Raw genomic sequence first — 21,586 nt, forward strand, 5'->3', positions numbered from 1 at the left:
ATCCTCTGTAGCGCAGGTGATTTAAGCAGCTCTTTTCAACATCAGGCAGATCTCTCACTTCAGTCCAGAGACCCCTGGTCCACACTAATTTATTAGAAACAGCACTACCTTAAATATTTAATTTGGCTCTTCCTAGTGAATGGAAAGGCCTGGAATTTGACTCAGCCCTGATTCTGGAAGTACATCAAACACCACTGCTGTCACCCCCCTCTCCCAGTCAAAACAATGTAATCTCATGTAAACGTTTCACTGTGTGTTGAAATGGTACAAATCAAATAAGAGCGAACCCAGAGTGTACATCGAAGTCCTGTTTGCATCATAGCCACAGTATTCTGGGGGGGGGGGGAATTGATCCCCACTTTGCAGTACGATGTGGACTGTCTGGGAGATATGCTGCGTTTACACTGACAGCCCAATTCCAATATTTTTACCCCTCACCAACAATTGTGCACAAGATCAGAACTGGTCTGCCCGTGTAAACGCAGCCAGTCTCGCCATCTAGCTCATTGAGACGCTATCTATATAATGCTTCAATTTTTACATTGTGTAGTAGCTATGGCATTGTTTTATTAGCTAGATTAATATCACGACAAAGTAGTCACACTTATGGTAATTAATGAGAATGTTAGTTAACCACATTAACATTCTAGTATATGCATAGTTTTAAAATGAAACCGGGTAATCTCTATACTGTTCTTACACAAAATTGGGGATGTAATTTGAATCTTGCGCACACCAAATTGTTGAACAAGCTTGATTTAACTAATGTTATTATTTAGTTGGATTACTGTTAGTAGCTCAGGCGGATTACTTTTGTTTTGCCTGTGCTAATGTTAGCTGGTTAGACACCAATCTAACGTTAAACTAGCTGTCTAATTTGGCACGCGTTAAACTTTGAAACGCACAATAATATAGCTAGCTACTATGTCGTTTAGCTTAGTTTGTTTAATTTGCTACATACATAACGTACCGTACTCGAAATAGTGAAGTGCGCCTAAACTTTTAGACCACATCAAGCACACGTTTGTCCTGCAAACAAACGTCGTTAGCTGGGCTAGCGACACAAACTAGCTACAGTAGCCACATTTGCGTAGGGACAACATTCAACATTGTGTCTCTTACCTGTTAAACGCAGTTTAACCGGACCATTTCGCCGAACTCCTTGGTTAGACATCTTGCTTCCAGCTTAATATTTTAAACTAACCAGTTTCAGACCGAAGTAACAATAACGGAGTGAAGGCATTGTTGCCCGGATGTAGACAGCACTGCTGCCATCATGATCACACTGTCGCGCACACACAACCAATTACTGGCTAGGATGCCGCAGAGTGCATTTGATTGACCAAATACTCTTGCAAATCGGGGTTCTGGCCGACTAATTACTTTAAGAGTAAGCAAGCGACCCGAGTTCACTCTTCAGCTTCGGAACGATTGGAATTCAGTCCTCCTCCAAACCAGACGAGAGTTGAACTGTTGAGCTCGTACGCCCTTCAGTGCAGAGCCCACTTCAGGGAGGCTAGTAAGTAAATGACGACATGGAGATGGAAACATCTGCCTGTACGGCTTGGCTTACAACTGAAATGATCTGATGCTACAATGCTAATGACCGAGAAAATACAACTTTGTCAGACAAGTGACATTTCGGATCGCTAGTGTATTAAGTTAAAAAAAATAAGAGCCCAGATACCGTTGCAAAAACAGTGTTTCTTTGCATATAGTATACAGAAAGAGGGTGGAAGATATAAAGATTAATATTCAATTGGAAGTGAATGTATTGCCATTCCACCCAAACAAATTACAGCAGTTGGAAATTCTTTTAAGAAATTTATTTACAGACATTTATAAAACATATGTACATTTCAGACAGAATAGAAGTCCATTATTACAGAGGACAAACAGTAGCCATATACAGTAGAGATGAAAGGAAAAGTGGTATTTAGAAGTTGAAAGTGCTTTGGTTCTCACTGATCTGGAATGCATAGCCATCAGTTGTCAATTCTGGAGCAACACATTGGTCTTCCTCTTCCTAGAAAACAGAAGGTGCAAGAAATTGAGGCAAAGGAAACACATAGCATCTAATAGGACAGGTTCAATTAGTCACCATTACACAACAATGCTCACCTCGCCAGAGAAATATTTCTCAATCAGGCTGAGAGAGGCCTTGTAGACAAGCTCATTCTCATGGGACTGCAGAGCTTCAATCTTGTCTAGCCCACCGCATTCCTCGATCATCATGCACAGCTTGTCTGCTTCACCAATCTTATCTCCAGCCTGATGGACAAAAACAAGTTACAAATAAGTCACCTGAAACCTGCAGTTATAGGGTACAAATGCCTTTGTCAATACTGTAATAAGATTAACTAATTCTTAAAGAGAAGGTCCCCTTACCAGGAAAATATTGGTAATGGCATCCAAGATGACAAGGATGGTTTTGCTGTCCTTTGTTGAGAGTAGATTCAACAGAGGCTCAAGCACGTTAGCTTGAACAAGATACACAACCTGTTCAACTGTGCCCCCACTGGTAAAGTTAGTTATTGCCCAAACGGCTTCTTTCTGAGTCTTGTAGTCCCCCTGTATGGAAATATATATATTTTTTTAAATATCCCACCATTCCTAGTTATGAAAAGAATATAAATCCAATCATAAGAGATTACTACAGAAAACAAACCTACATACCTTACGTAGGACATCTACCATGAGAGGGACCAGGCCAGCATTGATGATATCCTGGATCTGAGAGTCTCTCCCTGCAGTGATGTTGGACAGGGTCCAGGAGGCCTCCTTCTGGATGTTACTCTTGTGATGGCGCAGTAGGCCAGGGAACATGGAGAGGGCCCCAGCGTTCAGCACGGCCTGAGTCTGCTCATCCGTGCCAGTCACCATGTTTCCAATTACACGCAGAGAAGGAATCTGAAGGAGACAGGTCAAAGACAACGGGCACTTGGGTTAGAGAAAAAAAGACATAGTACCATAAAAGTAGAGATAAATATGGTGACAACTTAATTTTACACGACAGTCCACCACCTCTAGAGGATAACTAGACTGGACACATACCACAACAGAGATCTCCCCAGAGCCAAGCAGCTGCACCAGGCGGGAGATCAGGCCAGTCTGAACTACCACCATCTCGATGCGATCGTTGGGCCCATCGGTCAGATAGGACAATGCCCAGCAGGTGTCTGCCAGCACCTCCTTATCATCATGGTGCAGCAGACGCACCAGAGTGGGAATGATCTGCTGCACGGCTGCCAGAGGGGGAGAGGGGTGCTTGTTGCGGCACAGGTTTGACACCGTCCAGGTGATGTTCCTCAGGTAGCCAGACTGCAGAGAAATAAAACAAAAATATTTTAGAGGTGTTCATTCATTGAGTTACATCACCTCCTAGTGGCCAGTTAGGAAAGTAATGTGGGGTCAAGGAGTTATCAAAAAACAAGACTAATACTTTGTATCATGTCATGAACAAGTCAAGTGATTGTCCATTACTAATGAATGGTTACCAAGGGTCACCACATTAAGAGTACTAGGCACTAAGAATACTTACAGAGAACAAAGAGAGCTCAGGGACAGCGAGCAGACTAAGCAGGGGTGCCACAGCTCCATGCTTGATGACCTGGTCTCTGTAGACCGACCCATCACCTGACAGAATAAAGCAAGGTTAGGGGTGGGAGATACTATGGCAAATTAGGGTTCTATACACTGATGAGATACTGTAACAAGAGGAATGCGTTACCTGCAATGTTACCCAAAGCCCACACAGCCTGCTCGCTGATGTGGGGGTGGGGGGATATGACAAGCCTGATGAAGGCTGGAATGGCTCCGCCCTCCACAACAGCACTGGTCTGGTCAGATGTTCCAGATGCAATGTTGGTTAGAGCCCAGGCAGCCTCAAACTGGATAGGGGGTGACTCCAAACCCAAGAATGCAACTAATTTAGGAATCAGCCCAGCAGTGATGATGTGGTCAATGGGAGGATGTCTCTCACGGGATAGCAACTTCCTATAATGATAACAATTGAAAAAGCAACATCATGATTATGGTAGCCAACACTTAAAATAAAAACAATGCCACAAATACAGCATTTCCCAGAGAGTTTTACATCAATCACTTTACCTTGCAGCTTGAGTGGCATTGAGCTGGACATCAAGGTTGTTACTGTTCACACCAGCAAGAATCTCCTCCACAGACCACTGTCGAGTGACCTGTAAATTAAGACAACAGGTTGTTTCCATTGGAATTATTTTCCTAGGCAAGTCAGTTAAGAACAAATTCTTATTATACGGCCTACCCCGGCCAAACCCTCCTCTTACCCAGATGACGCTGGCCCAATTGTGCGCCACTGGAATTATTGTGCATTGTAGGGCCTAACAAACTCACCTGACAGTTTTGGCTTTTCTCTTGAAGTGGGGAAGTTGCCTCGTCGACCAAAGTGTTCACATTTCTTCTTTTGAAGATCTGATCGTCCTTCTTTGCCTTGCGAAGTTCGACATTGACTTCTACTCTCCTGCGTCTAAGCTCCTGCAAAGTGATCAACAACCACCATTGACTATGCCTAGCCAGATTCATTTAGCTCGCAAGCCATGAACACATTTGAAATGAAACATTGAAAAAAAAAAAAAAAAAAAAAAAAGCCGTGCATACATGTCACTTACATTCGAATCTTTTCCCTTATTCTTGAACTTGTCCATACGAACACCGTTCTCGTTGCCAGCAGACATTTTTGGGCAAATTGACAAAATGTTTGAAGTCGTTTTATAAAGAACTCGTTTTTTGAGCACCTAAACGAAATGCAACAATTAACTTCATAATACGAATTACTAGCTAGGATCCAATTACACGCGTTTGGCTTTTCTAGAAAGTTACATTGGTTACAAGTGACCAGGAAGAGTGGCGAGCAAACCCCATCAACAAATTAAAGCAGTACATCGAATATTTACCAACCACTACAAAATATGAGCCCTTGACAAGCACTTACCCGGTACTTCTACAGAAATTCTAGCTAATGCATAGAACATTTGTACAGACCTTTAAATTCCTGTCATAAAGCTCCCTGATTGGTTAGTTCGATTAAAAGCATCACCCTATTGGACTGTTTTGAAAAATCACAGGGCGCTCTGGAAGTGTTGTCAGTAAAGACCTATCGCGAGATTTCAGTACTCTCATGCCCTCATAATACAATTTGTATCTTATCAGTATCATATCAGAAACAATTTTTCCAAACAAGTTCATGTTGGAACAGTTGCTTTTGTATTATTAAATATAACCGTTCAAAATGTGTTTTGTGCTTAGGTCTGTGTGTGGAAAACAATATCTAAATCTGATGCAATTCAAGGAGTGGTTTTAAACCGCCCAGAAGATACGCTTAAAATCAGAGAACCCAGACAACTAAAATCTGTTAAAATATATGGATAGACATTACACGGACTATTTTGTATCATGACCAATAATCAACATCAACCTCTGAATATAGTATTTACATGTGCTTCCGTATATGCATACAATCCAGACATGAATGCCTGGAACTGGGGATAAAGGGTCACTGGACTCCCATCTGGTCATATGAGTCCTATTAATGGAAATTCAAATTATATAGATGCAGCTAGTTGATGATATCATAAGGTCTTACCCAAGACCCTGGTTCGATTCCAGGCTGTATCACAACCGGCCGTGATTGGGAGTCCCATAGGGCATTGGCCCAGCGTCGTCCAGGTTAAGATTTGGCCGGGGTAGGCTGTCATTATAAATAAGAATTTGTTCTTAACTGACTTGCCTCGTTATATAAAGGTTAAATAAAACATTTAAACATCTAAAATTGATTAAATATATTTTTTATTTCTCATCAATCTACTCACAATACCACATAATGACAAAGCAAAACAGGTTTTTAGAAATGTTTGCATATTTATTACAAATAAAAAACAGAAATACCTTATTTACATAAGTATTCAGACCCAAACCAAGCCATGAGGTCAAATGAATTGTCTGTAGAGCTCTGAGACAGGATTGTGTCGAGGCACAGACCTGGGGAAGGGCACCAAAAAATCTCTGCAGCATTGACGGTCCACAAGAACAGTGGCCTCCATCATTCTTAAATGGAAGAAGTTTGGAACCACCAAGACTCTTCCTAGAGCTGGTTGCCCGGCCAAACGGAGCAATTGGGGGAGAAGGGCCTTGGTCACAGAGGTGACCAAGAACCCGATGATCACTCTGACAGAGCTCCAGAATTGTTTTTCGGAGATGGGAGAACCTTCCAGAAGGACAACCATATCTGCAGCACTCCTCCAACTGCTCTTAAACGCTAGTAAAACCAAATGCATGCTTTTCAACCGTTCACTGCCTGACTAGCATCACCACTCTGGATGCTTCCAACCTAGAATATGTGAACATCTATAAGTACCTAGGTGTCTGGCTAGACTGTAAACTCTCCTTCCAGACTCATGTCAAACATCTCCAATCTAAAATCAAATCTAGATTTGGCTTTCTATTCCGCAACAAAGCCTCCTTCACTCACGCCGCCAAACTTACCCTTGTAAAACTGACTATCCTACCGATCCTCGACTTCGGCGATGTCATCTACAAAATAGCTTCCAATACTCTACTCAGCAAACTGGATGCAGTTTATCACAGTGCCATCCGTTTTTGTTACTAAAGCACCTTATACCACCCACCGCTGCGACCTGTAGGCTCTAGTCGGCTGGCCCTCGCTACATATTCGTCGCCAGACCCACTGGCTCCAGGTCACCTACAAGTCCATGCTAGGTAAAGCTCCGCCTTATCTCAGTTCACTGGTCACGATGGCATGCGCTCCAGCAGGTGTATCTCATTGATCATCCCTAAAGCCAACACCTCATTTGGCCACCTTTCCTTCCAGTTCTCTGCTGCCTGTGACTGGAACGAATTGCAAAAATCACTGAACATGGAGACTTTTATCTCCCTCACCAGCTTCAAACATCTGCTATCTGAGCAGCTAACCGATCGCTGCAGCTGTAAATAGTCCATCGGTAAATAGCCCACCCAATTTACCTCATCCCCATACTGTTTTTATTTATTTACTTTTATGCTCTTTTGCACACCAGTATCTCTACCTGCACATGACCATCTGATAATTTATCACTCCAATGTTAATCTGAAAATGTTTAATTATTCGCCTACCTCCTCATGCCTTTTGCACACAATGTATATAGACTCTTTTTTTACTGTGTTATTGACTTGTTTACTCCATGTGTAACTCTGTGTTGTTGTCTGTTCACACTGCTATGCTTTATCTTGACCAGGTCCCAGTTGTAAATGAGAACTTGTTCTCTACTAGCCTACCTGGTTAAGTATAGGTGAAATAAAAAATAAAATCAGGCCTTTATGGTAGAGTGGCCAGACGGAAGCCACTCCTCAGTAAAAGGCACATGACAGACTGCTTGGAGTTTGTCAAAGAGCACCTAAAGGACTCTGACCATGAGAAACAATATTCTCTGGTGTGATGAAACCAAGATTGAACTCTTTCCCCTGGAATGCCAAGCGTCACGTCTGGAGGAAACCTGGCACCATCCCTACGGTGAAGCATGGTGGTGGCAGCATCATGCTGTGGGGATGTTTTTCAGCGGCAGGGACTGGGAGACTAGTCAGGACTGAGGGGAAGATGAAAAGAGCAAAGTACAGAGAGATCCTTGATGAAGTACTGAGTGCTCTGGAGCAGGTTCTTAGACTGAGGCGAAGGTTCACCTTCCAACTGGACGACTCGAAGCACACAGACACGACAACGCAGGAGTGGCTCTGAATGTCCTTGAGTGGCCTTGCCAGAGCCCGGACTTGAACCCGATCGAACATCTCTGGAGAGACCTGAAAATAGCTGTGCAGCGACGCTCCCCATCCAACCTGACAGAGCTTGAGGATCTACAGAAACTCCCCAAATAAAGGTGTGCCAAGCTAGTAGCGTCATACTCAAGAAGACACGAGGTTGAAATCGCTGCCAAAAGGTGCTTCAAAAATGACTGAGTAAAGGGTCTGAATACTTATGTAAACAGGGATTATTATTTTAATATTTTTCTTTAAACATTTGTTAAAATTCCTAAAAACCTGTTTTTACCTTGTCATTATGGCGTATTGTGTGTCGAGGGGGAAAAACTGTTTAATCCATTTTAGAATACGGCTGTAATGTGGAAACATCAAGGTGGTCTGAATACTTTGAATGCACTGTAAATGCTGAGGGGAAAAAATATTTCCATATAGCTAGAGCAATATATTTCACATAAACATATGCCAACACTTTCAGTAGTGGAAGAGAGCTCAGTCTTCTCCATTTATTATGTTTCATATACATCACTCTCTTCAGCTGTAATACAAAAACAAAAATTCAAAATCTGACAAGTTTTACAAACAGGGCAGGATACCTTCAAATACATGTTGTGTTTTTATCCTTAGCAGTGTCATTACTGCTGGGCAATTAATACCAAATACTTTATTCATTTCAGCATAGCTTGACTGAAACTCAAACTGTTAGTGTCCAGAAAGCTAGAAGGTCCAAAATCAAGCAAGTACTTCCCAATGAGATATCTTTCACACCACCTCTAATAAAGTGATTGAAAGGGGAGACACACACGTAAGTGCACTGTGCAATCTGATACACTGAGTGCAATTCAGCTCAACATTTTTCAACGTTCAAACAAGCGTCAAATGTTTTTTTTTTTTATGGGCATGGCCATGGAAGCATAAGCTTTTCTTAATTTCTTCAACTGGCTAGAGGGGTAACAAAGAATCAAATAAAGAAGAAGGAACAAGGAAACGTGAGATATCCAAAGAAAGTATTTTCTTCAAGGTAACCTTTTTCAGAAATGCCTTTATTCAAACCCTCCATTTTAACTTCTTGTCAAATGTCCATGTGGCAGAGGTGGGCAGGCAGCAGCTCCACCTGACAGTTGTGTGGGAGCAGCGCTGCTCGTCTTACAGGGAGAGTCTTCCTTTGGGGGCTGCGTAGTGGGGCCAGAAGGAGGGAGAGGAGTAGAGGTCACAAAGCACAGGAGCCAGGTCCCAACATGGATTAATTGTTCAGAATTTATCCCCATTCTCGCAGAGTGCATTTTTTTGTTGTTCAAATATGTGGTATATACTAAGAGGTCGAAGTCTGTAGTTGGTTGTTATGAGACCTATAGAATGTGGAAAAGGGGAACAGTTGAGAACCTTTAAAAATGTTTATGAATAGTTTAAACATACTGACATGAACAAAAAACAAACAACAATACAGTGATAGAAAAAATGGATGCCATGGGGCCAGGAAGGAGATAGACCAACATGGCTGCTCTAATTCATTGGGAATGACTTAGTCAATGAAAATGGTGCTTCACGTCTACATCCTGAGGTACCTTCATGCAGTAAGGCATGGGGTCCAATATAGTTAAGCCGTGACATTTTATTTATTATTTTAAGTCTATATAAATTCCTCTGACCATAGGCTCTCTTTGTTTTAACCATAAAATAATCCTTAACAAAAGGATTAAAAACCATACAATATTCATCTTGTTGTTTCAACCACAAAATTTAAAACATCCAAATAATAAATCAACCAGTCGTTAAGCTAAAATTTACCTACAAACCTGTGCACTATAGTAAAATCATGCCCATTCATTACAAATGCATGATATTTAAATTAGCAGAAAGAAGGCCACGAGGAAGAGAGGAACTTAATTTGATAAATATATAATAATAAAAAATACAGCTTTACATATGTGGTCCCAAATGTTGTTTTTATATCTCCCTCTCTGAGAATAACTAACTATAAATAAACATTAAACATTTCTAAGTAAAAGCTTCCCTGACACTTATCTTGCTGATGATTGATACAATTTGAAATGGTAAAATTACCAAAATAATAGAGAAAAAGCATATCCCTTCAAAACTTGATTTGTAAGTGTCAACATGGCTGCCATTTTGTGATTGTCACAGGAAGGCATCTTTGGAATTTGGCTACTATACTTGCAAATGTACATTTAAGCATGGTTTGTTTCACTGATAGAACACTTGTGTTTGTGTGTTTATTTCTTTAAATCTGACAATAATCACACAGAATTTCCACTGTTTATGAAACAGCAAGTTCCATGATTCACTACTAGAGACCCCAGCATCCAGCTCAGACTCCAGCTATAACGTCAGACTTATGACATCACAATCTGCAAGAAAGAGAGAATGAGTGGCATAAATCAAATGCATGCGGTACAGGTGAAGGAGACACAAATGCAAGGTGATGCACGACACAGAGATGGAGCAAACATTAATGAAGCTCTACTGAAAACTATTGCAGAGAGAATGTCTGAGCTGAAGTCAGCCCAGTAGGCTTTGGTAAGACACTGCATCCCTCTACCAAGCAGCCCACAAACCACAGCCAGGTCTGTGGGGAAGACCACAGCCAAAGTCAGGCTACTACAACACAAACGGACATGCCCAGAGAGCGCATGAGGCTAACTAGCATGACACAGATGCATGGTTTAATGAAAAAGAAAATATTTAAAAAAGGGTGTTCTTGGGAAATTCTCAAAAGCAGATTCAAAGTCACATGGAGTGTCATGAACATTATATGACTGCCAAGCCATTACCCATGCCCTAATGTCAGATGAGACCATGGAAGCAGAGGAGCATGACGGAGGGAGTCTTTTCTAACAGGAGAATGAATGACAGGGCCTCTGAAGAGCTTTGGGTGTCATGAGAGCTCTAAACTTACCTGCTAGCTTTGAAACCTTTGAGCTTCTGTACAAAGAATGACTCCAGAACTTCGGCACACTGAAAGAAGGGGGAGTCGTTGGGGTTGTAGTAGCGGCAGTTGTCAAAGACTTTGGTCATGTCCGCCACAAACTCAGTGAGCTTGTTGTAATACCGTTTCTGTAATCTGTCTTCCATTGTGGAGAGGTCTGGGGATGAAACATAGAGAAGGGTGAGCAAAGGTAAATGTGTTGGTCAATTATTATATTTTCTAAACAATCAACATAAACACTAGACAGTACACATTGTGTCTACTTTCCAACACATTCAAGGTTAATGTTTTTTCTCCAAAACAGAAATAATAGCGACAGTCAATGACATTAAAGTGATTTAGAGATCTGCCCTTGCCCTTACCCATCGGTTCCTTTATAACGCCATAATAGTCAGGAGCATCGTTGGGATCTACTGGTTCAAGGAACGGCCACGCCATTTTGTGAGCCTGTTAACAGAACAATAGATGTTTCACTAGATTTACAACAGTGAGGTATACTGAAGTATGTTGAGAATGTAGTGCCCTAGACCAGAACACTGGTCCTGCAATGCAACGTATTTCATTTAATCATTTACATTTACATTTAAGTCATTTAGCAGACGCTCTTATCCAGAGCGACTTAAAAATTGGTGAATTCACCTTCTGACATCCAGTGGAACAGCCACTTTACAATAGTGCATCTAAATCATTTAAGGGGGGGGGTGAGAAGGATTACTTTATCCTATCCTAGGTATTCCTTGAAGAGGTGGGGTTTCAGGTGTCTCCGGAAGGTGGTGATTTACTCCGCTGTCCTGGCGTCGTGAGGGAGTTTGTTCCACCATTGGGGGGCCAGAGCAGCGAACAGTTTTGACTGGGCTGAGTGGGAACTGTACTTCCTCAGTGGTAGGGAGGCGAGCAGGCCAGAGGTGGATGAACGCAGTGCCCTTGTTTGGGTGTAGGGCCTGATCAGAGCCTGGAGGTACTGCGGTGCCGTTCCCCTCACATTTCATTTATTCATTTCATTTATTCAAGACAGGGTAACATGACGTGACTCCCAACTCTGGCCATATCCATATCAAATGCATCATCAGTAAAGACACTGAAGAGGAGACCACAGGCTTTCATACCTGTAAGGAGCGCAGGATTCTTCTTAAACCCTCGTAGTCCTTGTCGGTTAATGGTGTGAGGACCGTCATGGCGTCCTCCGTGGATTGACACTGCGGGCACACGTACTCGTCTATGTGGGTGGCCTCACTCTGCAGAATGCCCACACAGCGCCCGTGGTACCAGTTCTGGCAACGGTCGCAGCCAATGTAAAACCTGGGAGAAAAGACATGAGAAGTACAGGTCAGGGATATTTGGACTTATAACATTCAGTTCACCCAAGCTATAACCTTATTAGTATTGTGTTATCATACTGTGTTTCATCATATGGCGTCCGGCAGATGCAGTACAGCTCCTCCGTGGTGCCCTCTGAGTCCTGTGAGTCCTGGCCCTGCTTGCAGCCATTACAAACGTAGTCGTCCATCTTCTTGGCCTCCTTCTCCGTGATGCCCACACACGCACCGTGGAACCAGTTGGAGCACAGGTCGCACCCAATGTAGAACCTGAAACCATGTGGACTTAAGTTCGACATACATGCTACAGTTCAGTTACATGTTCAGTGTTTCAATGGGAACCCGATATGGTGCATCGTATCTTACTTGGCCTCGTCATAGGGTGTTTTACAGACACAGTACAGCTTGACTTCCTTCTTGTGATCCTTTGAGGTAGTGGATATCATCTTCTTCTTCTTGGGCTTGGCGGAGGACGAGTCCCTCTCGTCGTCCCTCTTGCGTTTGTGGGCGGAGGAGAGCGAGGCCATGGTGGGGGAGAGGGATAAGACCACCTGGGCTGCGGCTGCAGCAGCGGCTGCCTGAGAGGCGGCAGCTTGGGCCTTCTCCTTCTCCTTCCTCAGCCTGCTGATGTCCCTCCTCAGCTCCTCCTGAGAGAGAGGACATAGAGGAAAGGATGGGGAGTGAGAGAGAGAGAATGGTTGACAGTTGGTATCACAATGTAAGGAATTCCTGGGCAGTGGCCGCAACTCATCCAATATCACACTTCTACACCTTACTGGAGCACTACAATACAGTGGCCTATGATGCAGAGGTGGCTTTGGCACTGACCTGCACCTCCAGCTGCAGCTCCTTGTCCAGTAGAGCCCTCTTCTTCAGGATCTCAGCCTTGAGCTGCTCTTTGTGCTTGAAGAGCAGAGCCGAGAGCTTGGTGGCATTCTGCTTGCTGCGTTTCTGCTCCACAGACTCCTCCTTCTTCCTCTTCTTAGCCGCCTGCTTCTCGTCCTTGTCGATCTTGTCCAGGATGAACTTCATAACCTGGTTGCAGACGATTATTCTGCTCAGCAGGGGTTAGAGGAAGGGAGGGCTTGTCAGACTCATCATGGAATCAGACAAAATATAGCCAACACAAAATAGTTGGCGATTGTTGGTAGGATTAAGCATAATAAGGTTTTGGAACTGACAAATAGATAAAAAAATGTACTGTAATTCATATTAATGTTGTTATGTAAGGGTCATGTCTGTGAATAATGACAGCCATACCTCTGGTTCTCCTCCCGCTCTGCTGGAGTCATGGTCTTCCTCTGTTTCAGATTTTCTATCACAGCATTCTGCTTCATCACCACCTGTTTCTGGATGATGTCGCTGGGACTGGAGGCCTGCAGGCTCTGCTCCCTTTTGGCCTCCTGCTGCTTCTTCTTCTGCTGCTGCTCTCTGAGCTGCTGGATCCTCTGCAGGTGGTCCTGCACACTAGCTGTCTGGATGGTCACCACGTTCTGGATCTGGTGGGCCTGCACCTGGCCTCCTGCCTGCTGGATCTGGATAGGCAGCTGCAGCTTGATCTGCTGGGGCAACGCCCTACCCTGCTGGGCCTGGAGCTGGGCCGCCACGTGGGTCTGGATGGTGCCCAGCACCTGGACCTGCTGCTGCAGCCCCGGCACTGTGATCAGCTGGTGTTGGTGGTGGAGCTGCAGCTGGGGCCTGATCTGAGCCGTAACCTGGGGCTGGAGTTGAGCATGGGCCTGGATGGGCCTCACTGTGGCCTGGGTGATAGAGGGGGAGACCGAGAGGGTCTTCATATGGACCTGTTGTGGAGAGGTTGGGATCTGGGCTATCTGCTGGATGGGTAATGCAGTGCGGGACTGGAGGGGGATGTGGACTTGAGTCTGAGGGGGTTGAGTCTGATGTGTGGACACTGAAGGGGGGGCAGGAGCGAGGGCAGGGGGCTGGACAGGAGCGATAGGCTGTTGAGGAGGCTGGACTGGAGCGATAGGCTGTTGAGGGGGCTGGACTGGAGCGATAGCCTGTTGAGGGGGCTGGACAGGAGCGATAGGCTGTTGAGGGGGCTGGACTGGAGCGATAGCCTGTTGAGGGGGCTGGACTGGAGCGATAGGCTGTTGAGGAGGCTGGACTGGAGCGATAGGCTGTTGAGGGGGCTGGACTGGAGCGATAGCCTGTTGAGGGGGCTGGACTGGAGCGATAGCCTGTTGAGGGGGCTGGACTGGAGCGATAGCCTGTTGAGGGGGCTGGACAGGAGCGATAGCCTGTTGAGGGGGCTGGACAGGAGCGATAGCCTGTTGAGGGGGCTGGACAGGAGCGATAGCCTGTTGAGGGGGCTGGACTGGAGCGATAGCCTGTTGAGGGGGGACTGGACTGGAGCTGATAGCCTGTTGAGGGGGGACTGGACAGGAGCGATAGCCTGTTGAGGGGGCTGGACAGGAGCGATAGCCTGTTGAGGGGGCTGGACAGGAGCGATAGCCTGTTGAAGGGGCTGGACAGGAGCGATAGCCTGTTGAGGGGGCTGGACAGGAGCGATAGCCTGTTGAGGGGGCTGGACAGGAGCGATAGCCTGTTGAGGGGGCTGGACAGGAGCGATAGCCTGTTGAGGGGGCTGGACAGGAGCGATAGCCTGTTGAGGGGGCTGGACAGGAGCGATAGCCTGTTGAGGGGGCTGGACAGGAGCGACAGGACAGGAGCGATAGCCTGTTGAGGGGGCTGGACAGGAGCGATAGCCTGTTGAGGGGGATGGACAGGAGCGATAGCCTGTTGAGGGGGATGGACAGGAGCGATAGCCTGTTGAGGGGGCTGGACTGGTGGTGCCGGTGCTTGAGAGGTGGCGGGAGTCTGAACAGGAGGCTGAGACAGCGCTGCAACGGAGGAGACAGCAGCACAGTATTAACACATCTACACAAACTAGAGACTAACATTCTAATTCACAACTCTGCAAAGCCTTGTGTACAATGCTTGTTGAAGTGGCCTGGCCTCATACCTGGCACTGAGGGTGTTGTTGTAGGGGCTGTGACAGGGGTGACAGCAGCACTGGCTGTGGTTGCGGGGGTGGGGGCTGATGCCCCTGGGGTGAAGAGGAAGCGCTGCACCTGGCCGTTGGGCATGGCAGCCTGCATGAGCTGCTGCCCAGGGCCTGGGATGACTGTCACCCCCTGGGGGATGACCTGCAGCTGGCCTGTGGTCTGCCCCTGTCCCTGGATTACTACTGTGAGACCCTGGTTCCCTCCCTGGAACACACAGACACACAGTCAGACATAAAAACACACAGAGAATATATCCAACAGGAGTGTGAGAGTATGTGTGAAAGTAGGTGTAAAAGAGAGTAGGTGGCTCCTCACCTGTGCCCCCTGCGTTAGCTGGGTGAGCTGGGCCAGGGTGAGTTTGACCTGGCCCTGCTGTGGTCGGCCGCCTTGGGGGGTGGATGGTGATGGGGCCTGCCCGGTGGCAGGGGTGACAGGACGGGGGGACGGAGCAGCACCCAGCATCCTCTGGCCTGCGCTGGTCTGCACAGGGCTGGCACTGGAAACTGCTGTGGAGACAGGTTGGCCCCGGATGATTTGAGTCACCACCTGCTGCTGGCCTAGAGGGCAGTGAGGCAGACAAACAGACACACAAGTAGCCTTAAATAAGAAAAGTGCATGGGACAGTCCCAAAACAAATCAGGTGACTTATCATGAATGAATTGACTGGAGGTCATACATAGAGTTAACATTGGAGGACTACCAATACAGTTCTAAATATAGTATCCATCCGAATAAAATGAATACGTATAAACATATCAACACAAAGCAATGTTGCTGACTGTCTCATGTGCATGCTGAGGAGTGAGCAGAGCCATGCAGCCACGGGTTGGGAGGCGGCAGAGGAGAGACCTACTGGCTGGTAGAATACCTTGTTGCATCATCAAGGGGGTTCTGATGATGGTTTTGCCCATGGTGGTGCCCTGCTGCAGGGGCGATCGGATCACCGACATGCCCGGACGGATCTGGGCTCCGGTGGCAATGACCTGGGCCAAAGAAACAAAATACAAATAAATGATACTGTACACACGATTACGCTAATTTCACTGCACTCCAATTAAGATTATAACTCATAGAAAGAGCAGGGGAGAGCATAAGAGGGAAATAGAAAGCAATAATATGTGAGAGAGAGAGGGATCGATCTGTTTGGATATCTATTCTCTACCGGCTGAGTGGTGGTTGAGGTGGAGTTGTTGGGTCTGATGTTGATGGTGGCGTTGCGGTTCTGGAATGAGGAGTAGGTCCGCTGGTTGCCTGGGGTACTGGATGGAATAATGCCCAGGACATTCTGCTGGACTTGCACCATACCTGTGACGGAGAGGGACTGTGTTAAGCAATATGAATTCACCACAAGTAGATCAACAGTAGGGTGTTGAACCTCAATAATGAGATTTACAACACATCAAATGCCCTTGTTAAATGCTCATGGAACTAGGAATTCAGTTTGTCAAAGAAATACAGCCATCAGTGGGAGAAATGTCACCTGCCCCTCTTGCAGATGACCTGGACAGACTGTATGGATCAAGCGGAACAGGTCCTTTGTGTTGAGACTGTCTGGGACGCAGCCAAGATACTGTAAGGAAGCTTCCATTGGATCAATAATCTGACAGACAGGACAGCCATTACTGTGTCTATTACTGAGCGAGACAGACAGGGCATCCCAGGGGTCCTCCTTCCTGGAATGTTCTGGTATAAATCAGTGGCATTTTCTACGTATTAGGGCAGCCAGCACACTCAAACCAAAAGCAACACCTCAAAGCCCCTCAAAGGTTTCACTGGGGTGAGATGGTTCATGGTTTGGCTGAGTGGGGGTAGGCCTGCTGAGTGGGGGGTAGGCCTTGTCAATGCGGTCATGCCGGCTAAAACCATACAGACGGCAAGGTTATCCATACCTCCTTGTGTGGTTGGCATGTTGACCGTAACAATCTTGCTGTTGGCCGGGATGGGTAGCTTGGCGGTGATGACCTGGCCAGCCATGGTCACCGGGCTGGCAGAGATCTGGAACGTTTGTCCAGAGGTGGTGACAATGCTGTTTGCCACGGTGGCCCGTGAGCAAGTGGAGACTGCAAGACACACCCCACCTGCAGTCACACACCGTGTGCAAGTGCAACCACAACAGCCAGGGTGTATAGCAGTGGTGTCCACTAAGGGGTCCTTTCCCCCCAGCTTTGATTAAAAAAAGCCATTGCATAATGCTTTTTGGACTGATTAACTGAAATTTGAGCCTGAAACTTTTTTCTAGGAGTCAAAAGTGATTCTAAATGTTTTTTGAATTCCTTTTCCCAGCCCCACACTTGACTGGGTTTCAGATACAGGAAGTGGACACCACTGGCCATTAAGGCAATTCAACATACCGTAAATATCTATCAAAATAGGTCAAATTAAAAAATTGAATCCAAACCCTAAGATTATCCCTAAGATTAACAATTTGACATCCACAAGTAAACCTCAATGGCCACCATTAAAAAGCGAATGGGGAATGAAAACGCCTTCTGACCAAAAACATGGAAATATGAAAAATAATATTTCAACACTGCTACCAAGGATCACTATCAACTTAAAACACAACCCCACAGTAGCCACTGCCATGATTTTGTATGAGCAGCTAGTCATCGCCAAACTCACCTGGACTACCCTGGCCCTGCTTGACCCAGGAAGCAAACGACTGATGGAAGTTCTTGTTCTGCTGGAATGTGACAGGTGTCCCCAGCTTAGTGGCCAGGACCAGTTTAGTCCCCGGGGTGACCTGGCTGGTCAGGGATGCCGGAGTGCCAGAAGCTGAGGTTGTAGGGGTGCTGGTGGGAGTGGAGGTGGTGGCACCAGGCTTCTGTTGCTCCAACCGTTTCTACAACGCAAAGGTTCAGATGCTAAATCTATGCTAAACCACATAGAAACACCAAACTCATTGTAAAGTGGAGACCGGAGTAAAAGAGTGAGTACAGAGTGAACATGTCTCATCTGAATAATACATAACTTAACTTCAAATTCACATTTTTAATTGCACATGGCTAAAAAGGACAATTATTCAGATCAAAACCAAACCAAACAGAGGCCCTTGAAATGTCCCAGCTCCCAGTGTTTAGTGTTTGTGCCCCCCCAGGTTTGGGTTGAGGGGGGTGGATTGTAGGGAGGCTAGGTGTCACCATAGTGCAAGGTGGAAACTTGTCTGATCTTCCCACCTGCTGAGCAGCCAATCTCTGGTGCTTTAGCTGAGCCTCCAATTGGGCCTTGGCCTCCTCTGCTGTCTTCAGCGTTCTACTAACCTTAGCCTGGTCTGCAGCCTGGGCCTTCTCCCTCTCTACCCTGGGACCACAACAGGACAAGCCAGTTAGTCATACTACATCCAATGACAACAGACCTGGGCAGGGTTACAACAAGACATCTTGAGGGAAGTAAAGGTTCAAAGGTCACATAATATCAAGCAGTACAGCAGCTTATTCTCTTCAGACCCAGCAACAAGGCTAAGGACAGTCCACCTGCTCACCTTTCTGAAAAGGCTCTGATCTCCCAGATCTCCAGCTCCTCCTCGGCCACCCACGTCTCTAAGATGATGGGTCCAGTCTGCTTGGCCGGCTCAGGCTTCTTTGGCCTCAGAGCGCTGGAGCGCAGGCCTTTCCTCTGGGGAGTGGGAGTTTCTACCCAGGAGGACAGAAAAAGGATGAGGTAAAGGGGAAAACGACAAAACGACATCTGTCAATTAATGTCACTCTTTCTATTGTGGGATAAACAACTTACTTAAACTCCATATTTTCACTTACATTGCAAAGGATTTGCCTACACAGGTACTTGAGAGAGAACACTAGAAGAGGTGAGGAACAAGCTGAGCAAAGATTCATGAGACCACTATAGGATTGTGACAGCGTGATCCTATGAGAATTTGGGATGTAGCTTCATCCTTTTACCTTTGGGAGCTTCGGTAACACCAATTGGGCAGATGATCTTCCTGATGCAGTATTCAGACCGGATGCCGTGCGGCCCCACATCTCGCCGCTTGATGATCTCTGTTGTGGTGATCGCCGTCTCCGAGGATTCTGGGGAAAGCAGAAAGGAAATATGTTTGTTTGAAATGGTAACTCATCTTCAAATTGAGAGACAGGAAGGATGAGGGCAGAGAGAGGGAGAGGAGGGTAGGATTGCTGTGCACTCACCTGTGCGGGTTGTTCCTACAGCAGGGGAGGGCTTGACAGCCATGTCATCCCACCTCAGGCAGGCCCAGAGCAGCCGCAGCATCAGACTGACCCCCGCCAGAGACTTCACAGTCTGGAGACGGTATCTGCATAGGAGACCCACGTCAGTGAGTGTTATCAAAACAACCTTTCACCAAACAGCTATATGGACAAATGTATATGGTTCCATGTTCTCAATGGTTTTAGCCAAAGCATTGTTGTCTTTCTTTGTTTTCATTTCAGTGCACGGCATATGAGGTGGTCCACTGCGTCAATGGCAGCCTAATGGCTAAGGGTCAACTACGTGACTAACCTCCACGTGATTCCAAAGGTGGGTCTGGGGGAGGGATAAGGCCAGATGTCCAGAGCTGGCTTGGCGTTGTAGTTGAAGATAGGTACCTCTCTGATGCCCCCTCTCCTCGCCAGCTTCTTCAGGTCATCATTAGGCAGTACAAAGATGCTCTTCTTGCTACTCTTGGTGACAAACTTGCGGTAAGAGGGGAGGGCCGTGCCAGAGCGGGTCTTCTTGGAGCGGGAGAACTTTAGCAGCCGGACTCGGTCTCTGGTGGAGTACTCCTTACTGACCGTCATGGAGGTGACTGAAGAGCCTGAGGGGCCAGATTTGGCATCTGTCAACATTGCAGTGACAACAGTCTTGGTCTCCTTGGAGACAGTGGCCCCGAGGGTCGGGGAGCTGACCCTGGTGACGGTGGTCTTGGTCATGGTGGTGAGGGTGGATACAGCACTGCTCTCTGCAGCAGGCGTCACTGCAGGCTTAGTGCTGCTGGAGACCTCGGCTATCTGCACCGTGCGAGACTCTGTTGACATGGTGGTAGTAGTGGTTGTGGTGACTTGGGTAATGGTCTTCAGCACCCCAGTACTGCTACTGCTGTTCACTGTGGTGTTGTTACTCAAGCTGGACTCCTCTGCAGTGGGGATAGGAAACGGGGTGATCTTATTGGATGCCGTCTGCCCAATCTCCATTGGCTCAGACTTGGTGCTGTTGCTTACCGTGGGAACACCAGTGGGCGGCCCTAACAGTGACGACGTGACGGAGTCTGCCACCCTGTCGCCATTATTCTCCAGTCTGGCAACCTTCTGAGGTGGCAGATAGTCAGACTCGGACACCACAACCCTTCTCTCTACGTCCGCCGTGACTGGGCTGGTGGCTAACACAGTGTTGTTGACCTTTAACCCGTCTTGAGAGAGAGTACCGTTCATAATGGATTTTACAGGCTCCTTCACTGGCAGTGTTTTGATCTCACCCTCTAACGTCTGGAGCATGACCTTGGTGTCCACTTTGTTGGCCAGGTTTAAGTGCATCTTTGAGTCTACAGGAGCCTTGGTGTCAACAGCGTCTTTCCCATTCACCTGCACTAAATGTGGTTTGCTTTCTATCTCCCTCTGTCCATTACCTTGCTCTGTCTCCTCATAACCATGCTTCCTACCGTTTTCTCCTGTTGTCGTCACTTCTGCTCTGGGAGGTTTGGGGGCACCTAAAGCCGGTTCTAGAGATGTCAAATTGACTTTGTTGTTGAGGTCTATGCTTTTCTGTGAGCCTCCATTCAGCTCTGTTTGAGATAACGCATCCCCACCATTTCCCTGAACGCTGCTCTCATGGTTGGGCAACTCTGTGGTGTTGAGGTTGGGGCCTGTGGCTCCTGCTGCCTGGGGTGTACAGGTGGAGCCTAATCTGACGTCCAGATTATCTTTCTCTCCTGAAGGCTGGGATTTCACTTGCTGCTCCTGGTCAAAGTCGAGCCTTTTAACAATTGTGTCTTTAACTACTGAGTCCACTTGTCCCTCAGTTTTCAGACTTTTGCACGGTGTCACTGCTAACTTGTCTGCTGTAGAAGCCTTGATGGTGGTGGGAGTCCCTGTGTTAACTTTCTCCTTGGAGACTGTGTGTTTGGCCAGGGCTGATTGCTGTTTGAGGCGCTCTAGCCTCTGCTTCTCCTCCAGGGTGAACTGTTTCACTCTGCGCTCCAGCAGCCCGTCGAGCTTGGACGTCTTCACCTTCTTCTTGTAGGCCGTACGGAGCTGGAAGCCCTCGCTGACGTTCACCACATCCCAGTTGAAGGGGCGGACAGGTGGCTTGGCCTCAGAGTCCTCCTGCTTAGGTTCTTCTTCCTCCCTGGGCTCCTCCTTCACAGCAGGGTCAGTCAGTGACGAGGGGCATTTGCTGTCCACTATACCTAAAAGTGAGAGAGAGAACTCCATGAATGATATTATCCAAAAATTGCTAACTGTGAGACCTGAAAGACAGCTGCTAAGTACCAGATTAATATAGAACACAGCCAATCATAGCAAGAATGGGGAAAATACCAAATGTCATCCAATAAAAAT

The 21,586-nt window shown here is 46.6% G+C and overlaps 3 protein-coding genes across 4 annotated transcripts in view; all 3 read right to left on the reverse strand.

Annotated features, from left to right (window-relative positions):
- LOC135555433 (E3 ubiquitin-protein ligase SMURF2-like) overlaps nt 1-1,511 on the reverse strand; it is a 63,374-nt gene extending 61,863 nt beyond the window's left edge. For both annotated transcript variants that reach the window (XR_010457871.1, XM_064987844.1), the window contains exon 1: nt 1,123-1,511. Coding sequence is in view for 1 of the 2 variants with exons in the window: in XM_064987844.1 (XP_064843916.1) it covers nt 1,123-1,174 (52 nt within the window). In the remaining variant the exon portion in view is untranslated. The remainder of the gene's footprint in view (nt 1-1,122) is intronic.
- Nucleotides 1,512-1,811: 300 nt separating this feature from the next.
- Nucleotides 1,812-5,035, reverse strand: LOC135555435 (importin subunit alpha-1-like). Its single transcript, XM_064987845.1, has 11 exons — nt 4,973-5,035; nt 4,650-4,775; nt 4,375-4,515; nt 4,111-4,199; nt 3,731-3,996; nt 3,542-3,636; nt 3,055-3,321; nt 2,677-2,910; nt 2,389-2,571; nt 2,122-2,271; nt 1,812-2,026 (listed from the first exon to the last, which is right to left on the reverse strand). The coding sequence occupies exons 2-11, from the start codon at nt 4,713-4,715 to the stop codon at nt 1,937-1,939; spliced, it is 1,581 nt and encodes a 526-aa protein (XP_064843917.1). The 5' UTR covers nt 4,716-4,775; nt 4,973-5,035; the 3' UTR covers nt 1,812-1,936.
- Nucleotides 5,036-8,257: 3,222 nt separating this feature from the next.
- Nucleotides 8,258-21,586, reverse strand: part of bptf (bromodomain PHD finger transcription factor) — a 28,250-nt gene continuing 14,921 nt past the window's right edge. Inside the window, exons 12-32 of the mRNA XM_064987846.1 lie at nt 19,554-21,435; nt 19,223-19,347; nt 18,977-19,105; nt 18,559-18,709; nt 18,338-18,377; nt 17,700-17,919; nt 16,967-17,137; nt 16,240-16,382; nt 15,946-16,060; nt 15,393-15,634; nt 15,042-15,281; nt 14,483-14,554; nt 13,878-13,991; nt 13,309-13,763; nt 12,877-13,102; nt 12,415-12,695; nt 12,130-12,318; nt 11,839-12,031; nt 11,095-11,179; nt 10,703-10,889; nt 8,258-9,134 (exon numbers count right to left, since the gene is read on the reverse strand). Coding sequence (XP_064843918.1) covers nt 9,098-9,134; nt 10,703-10,889; nt 11,095-11,179; nt 11,839-12,031; nt 12,130-12,318; nt 12,415-12,695; nt 12,877-13,102; nt 13,309-13,763; nt 13,878-13,991; nt 14,483-14,554; nt 15,042-15,281; nt 15,393-15,634; nt 15,946-16,060; nt 16,240-16,382; nt 16,967-17,137; nt 17,700-17,919; nt 18,338-18,377; nt 18,559-18,709; nt 18,977-19,105; nt 19,223-19,347; nt 19,554-21,435 — 5,297 coding nt within the window. The 3' untranslated portion in view covers nt 8,258-9,097. The remainder of the gene's footprint in view (nt 9,135-10,702; nt 10,890-11,094; nt 11,180-11,838; nt 12,032-12,129; nt 12,319-12,414; nt 12,696-12,876; nt 13,103-13,308; nt 13,764-13,877; nt 13,992-14,482; nt 14,555-15,041; nt 15,282-15,392; nt 15,635-15,945; nt 16,061-16,239; nt 16,383-16,966; nt 17,138-17,699; nt 17,920-18,337; nt 18,378-18,558; nt 18,710-18,976; nt 19,106-19,222; nt 19,348-19,553; nt 21,436-21,586) is intronic.

The sequence above is a fragment of the Oncorhynchus masou genome, chromosome 15, assembly GCF_036934945.1.
Source record: "Oncorhynchus masou masou isolate Uvic2021 chromosome 15, UVic_Omas_1.1, whole genome shotgun sequence".
Lineage (NCBI taxonomy): Eukaryota > Metazoa > Chordata > Actinopteri > Salmoniformes > Salmonidae > Oncorhynchus > Oncorhynchus masou.

What these genes read in the sequence shown, in the direction of transcription:
- LOC135555435 (XM_064987845.1), bottom strand. Translation starts at nt 4,715, where the DNA reads ATGTCTGCTGGCAACGAGAACGGTGTTCGTATGGACAAGTTCAAGAAT. An exon ending in CTGAGCTCTCTTTGTTCTCT is followed by an intron (nt 3,322 to 3,541) that starts GTAAGTATTCTT and finishes ATTTCTCTGCAG; the next exon opens with TCTGGCTACCTGAGGAACAT. An exon ending in TGGTAGATGTCCTACGTAAG is followed by an intron (nt 2,572 to 2,676) that starts GTATGTAGGTTT and finishes ATTTCCATACAG; the next exon opens with GGGGACTACAAGACTCAGAA.